This window comes from Coffea arabica, chromosome 6c (assembly GCF_036785885.1).
Source record: "Coffea arabica cultivar ET-39 chromosome 6c, Coffea Arabica ET-39 HiFi, whole genome shotgun sequence".
Lineage (NCBI taxonomy): Eukaryota > Viridiplantae > Streptophyta > Magnoliopsida > Gentianales > Rubiaceae > Coffea > Coffea arabica.
Genome location: NC_092320.1, coordinates 18,301,327 through 18,306,164, shown reverse-complemented (window position 1 = coordinate 18,306,164; position 4,838 = coordinate 18,301,327). Strand labels below are relative to the sequence as shown.

The 4,838-nt window shown below is 37.9% G+C and overlaps 1 protein-coding gene across 1 annotated transcript; it reads right to left on the bottom strand.

Annotated features, from left to right (window-relative positions):
• Nucleotides 1–1,220: 1,220 nt before the first annotated feature.
• On the bottom strand, nucleotides 1,221–4,308 carry LOC113691917 (uncharacterized). Its single transcript, XM_027210244.2, has 3 exons — nucleotides 3,921–4,308; nucleotides 3,683–3,781; nucleotides 1,221–2,346 (listed from the first exon to the last, which is right to left on the bottom strand). The coding sequence occupies exons 2-3, from the start codon at nucleotides 3,774–3,776 to the stop codon at nucleotides 1,427–1,429; spliced, it is 1,014 nt and encodes a 337-aa protein (XP_027066045.1). The 5' UTR covers nucleotides 3,777–3,781; nucleotides 3,921–4,308; the 3' UTR covers nucleotides 1,221–1,426.
• Nucleotides 4,309–4,838: the final 530 nt, after the last annotated feature.

Below are 4,838 nucleotides of genomic sequence, written 5' to 3'. Positions count from 1 at the left end.
TTTTTTAACAGTTACACTCTATCTATTTTGAATTGAAATCATCCAAATTTTCTAGTCCTTAATAAACTTTTAACCAATGATTTTCACTTTCTAAAGAGGTAAGTAAAAATCATAATATTCATCTCAAAGTCTACAAGGCTGCCAAACCACACAAACAACTAACAAGAACTAGAGATTTTCCTTGAAGTAAAATACTATAAAACCCAAAAAAAAAAAAAGGACAATTCAAAAGAAAACTCGACAAAGAAACCAAAAAAAGGGCAAAAAAAAAAAAAAAACGTAGCTAGGATTTTAGCAGACTGATTTTAATTTGAGATTAAAGAAATGGAGCGCCAAATTCCTTTACATTTTTTGTTTTCTTGTTACTATTAAGGACAAAGAAATGGGCCGCTTTAATTGGGCAGCAAACAATTTAAGACCCAAAATGCCCAGAAACCTGTCTGGACTAGGATTCGAAATAAATACAGCCCTTTTTCCACTAAGTTTTCACTCTCTCCTTTCTCAGTCAGCTGCTTTCCTGTATCACCCACTGCCGGCAGAGGACTCTGCTGCATCTTGGTAAACTTCGTTGTCTTGATCATCAGGGGTGATCATTCATTATTTTGTCTTATTCTTCTTAGAGTATCATCATTCTTGATCATTTATAGACAGGTAATCATAGCTTGGAATTTTGTCATTGATGTAGATCAATCCTGGATCCAGAATTTATTATTAGATTGAAGGGGTCCTCGATTGATCCCTTGTCAAGTTTTTTAGACAAAAATACTCGCTACCAATTTGTATAAACATATTTCTGCATGTTCGTACTGCCTGATTTTGTTTTCCATTTAGCTTCTATTCCCTGTTTCTTGTTTTTAATTCTCTTAACTCTTAAAAGAATGCGAATCGTTACTCCGCAGCCTTGGGCATGTTCATAAATCATGCAAACATTTTCCTCTTAATCTTCTGATTTTGGACTGAGTGAATTTGCAAATATTTCAGAAGAGCTGACTCTTTGCTGTCTTCCTGGAAACATACCTTCCACTTCATACATTACTAGTTGGCAAGCAAGGACCTTACCACTTTAGATCTCTTTTGACCTTACCATATTTGACTATTTGCTTCCCCTCCTCCCTCTTTTTTGTTAGGCCAGAAAGAAGATGAAAGAAACAAAACAACAACTTCCCTTAGCCAGTGGAGAAACAAGAGAAATCAAAAGCGAAAAAAAAAAAAAACAAAAAAACAAAAAACAGCAAACCAATCTTACATAAGCTGGCACTCCACTCGCCCCCAATTCATCTATGTTCAAAATTTCAGGGGAGAAGGTCTCTCAAACAATATGTCACCAAAATTGGTACCTATACCGTAGACAATATGGTTCAATAAGAATATTATACACCCTACTTCACAATGATTTACTAGAATACAATCATGTCTCCAATATATTTCAAGAAACTGGCTTTTCCAAATTCCATGCCTGTCCAGCGTTGCCAGCAGCATGGTAACTCAAAGGCCCGCATGAGTTCATCCAGCGTTCTGCATTTGAGCTGTTATAAACAAAAGCTCCCCTCTCCTTCCGGCCATTACCATTCCTCCATGTGTAACTACCGTGTTGCTCGTTGCCATGGAACCTTGTAGTCTTGTACCTTGACATGAATCTACCAGCATTAACCTTCTTGCCATAGCTTACATCCCAAGTGTTGTCCCCAGCTCCACCATTCTCAGGACCTTTCAGATAGTTACAGTCCAGTTTTTTATCATTAGGATTATCCCAGGACCAGGAATTGTCCCAACCATCTCCCCATCCAGTATCTCCCATGAATCCACTGCCAGCATCTGGTACACACGCATTATTCCCTGAATCTTCCCAGCCATTCTCTTTTGCGGATACTTTGCTCTTGCAAACACTTCGCTCCCCTGGGCTATCATGATTATGGGAAGATGAATTGGTAGCTTTTTTGAAATCCGCTTCACAATCACCCCAACCAGAAGCCGAGAAACCTTGGTTGTCGAGAAGACTATCACCAAATATTACCACTGGTTCGTGGTTTTCAGCCATAACAGGAACCACAGATCTATATTCAAGCTCTGATAGCAGCTCAGTATCAATTTTTGAATCCCAATCAACTTCATCGATGTAAAGATCTGGATCAGGCAATGTTACATCACAAGGAAGGCCACGCATGTTGGCCAAGAACCGTTTTTTCGCATTGTGAAATGCTTCTTCACCTGCAGAGTCATCCCACTTCACCACATTCTCATAAAGGTACACAAACTTCTTCATGTACAGTAATTTTTCCCAATCCAGTGAACCAACCACTTTGCAGAATGTTTTCTCCCATGACGGCACTGTAGGCTGCCAACTACCTGGAGAAAATGGATACCATGAATTTAGTTGCTGCTAGCAATGCATCTGACAAAAAATCAGATAAATGAATTAAACAGCAGGGGCCTTTTTTTTTTTGGGGGAGGGGGGATAACCCGGATAACCCTACTAATTGGTGGTAAGAGTAATTATATGACAAGGTAATAATTGGAAGCTTTTTGAGAAACACAAAAAGCAAACGAATCAAAGTAACAAAACAGAACATGCGTAAGCCCAAGCTATTGATCCTTAAATGCACCAACAACTAAAAAACAGGGTATTCATGGTACAATGGAGCAGCAAAAATGACACATAAGAACTACACACCAAATTTTCATACCAATCTTTATTAATGCGTAAGCCCAAGCTATTGATCCTTAAATGCACCAACAACTAAAAAACAGGGTATTCATGGTACAATGGAGCAGCAAAAATGACACATAAGAACTACACACCAAATTTTCATACCAATCTTTATTAAAGCACATTCAGCAAGTAGTGCTCCAAATTGACTGTCATTATTGTACCACAATTCTCATTTATGAGAATTACCATGATGCCACATTCTCATTTATGATTTCCAACACACCATGTTTCTTCTGAACAAAAACAAAAACTCAGGACACACATTTTCCAGAAAGCTACTTCAATCTGTTTTTTGATAACTAAGAACCTCCTATTACCACATACACCGGCCAGAATCCAACAGATATTAGCTAAGAAAGTTACAAGATCGCTATCATCTAAGACATGCTACATGTTTTCCCAAATTTTACAAACTATATTATACTTCGACACATTAACATGACCCCTATGAGAACGCTACATAATTTCACCAGACTTCAGATAGGTAAAAAAATGAACTTGATTTCTAATTCCTCGAAGGCCATTCCAAACAATGCACCTAATCCACATACAGGGAACCAGAGATGGCAAGATCCGTACAAAGTACAACAAGCAGACACAAGAACACCACCAGACAGCAAAAATCCAAAATAGATTTCCTCCCCCTTATTTTCCTTATTTTTCTTTGTGTTGGGGGGGAGGGGCGGCGGCAGGGGGAGGGGGGGACCATGTAGAGTTTCCTAAAACTGCACCTGATAACAGAAGCTATGAACGGTAAACAGAGGAATTATTGTCATCATCAACCCAAACCATCCGGGACTAAATACTGTTACCACGATATAATAGAAAATTATGCAAATCACCAGAGAAAAATGAATAGTCTTTAGAAAACAAGTAAAAGAACTGCTCAAGCATCAACTAATCGAAGCATGAACAAAAATGAAAACTGTTAAAAATATATATAATAACACAAAATCAAAAGGAAAACGATACCTCTAGGTGGCTTTTTGCTGAATGATCTCCTTCTTGGAGCCTCGGGACTAGAATACTTATCACCCTTTTGTCCTCCTCCTCTTCTACTCTCCATGATCACTTCACAACCCGCAAAAGCAAAAGAAAATTTAGATAAAATCAAGCAAGCAACAAAAATAAGCCTAATAAGTTTAAAAAAAAAAAAAAAAAAAACACAAGGGTTCTTTTCTTCTTGAGATTGTGGTAACTGGGATTTTACCAGGAACAGCAGAAGACTCGAGAAAGCAAGGAATTTTTCCACGGAAACAGAATACTGTGACTGGGTTTTCCTTCACAAGCTTCCAAGAAATAAGTTTTATATTAAAATATTAAAACAAAAGCGCAAAAGGGGTAATTTTTTTCCCAGGTGAAAATCCTTGTCAGAGAACGCAGGTGAAGTTTGAATTGGCTGGATTTATATATAAAAAGGGCTAATTTTGCAGACTTAGAAGAAGGGGTTTGGTTTTTGAAAGTGATCAGAAAAAGGAAACTTTGTTTTGTTTTGTTTTTTTACCCTCGAAACCACGTTGGATTGGAACAGAGTCGTTTGCTCTAATGAGCGACAGAAAACAAAAGCGAAACTGGCAAAGATTTGACGGTTTTGGGAGATTTATTTTATACCCCCTTATATTTTTATATAATTATGATGCGGTCGGTTTGTTTTCTTTTCTGACAAGGATCAGGAGTTTTCTAGCACTATTGCTGTGGAGGCGTATTGGATTCCAGTCTCTACACAGGCGCGTTTATTTCGCGCGGGTCTGTTAAAACGGCAGTATATGGCGGCAAGGTTTTCTGATCAGGCTGGGAATTGGATTTGTGTGGTTGGTGGGATGCCAGCAAAGGTGGACTATAGTGGGAAGTGGGAACCGCAATCATGCTTTCTTCAATATTGGTCCCAATGCTATGTGCTTTTTACGTTTTAAGGTTGTCCCCAATTTGAAGTCTTTCAATGTGGTAAAGGTCTGCTGTCAGATTTGATTTATTCATGGTTGAACCCAGCTATTAGCCTGAAAGAAGTATCATTATTATTATTACTTTATAAAAAATATCATGAGTCCTGAAACTTTGGCGCGCGAGTGTAAGCACTATTATAATCTCACTTTTTATCATTTCAATTATGTTCTTGGTTAAAGTTTCA

Coding starts and splice junctions, on each gene's coding strand:
- LOC113691917 (XM_027210244.2), bottom strand. CDS start 3,776: ATGGAGAGTAGAAGAGGAGGAGGACAAAAGGGTGATAAGTATTCTAGT. Junction 2,347..3,682: donor CAGCAAAAAGCCACCTAGAG/GTATCGTTTTCC, acceptor CATTTTCTCCAG/GTAGTTGGCAGCCTACAGTG.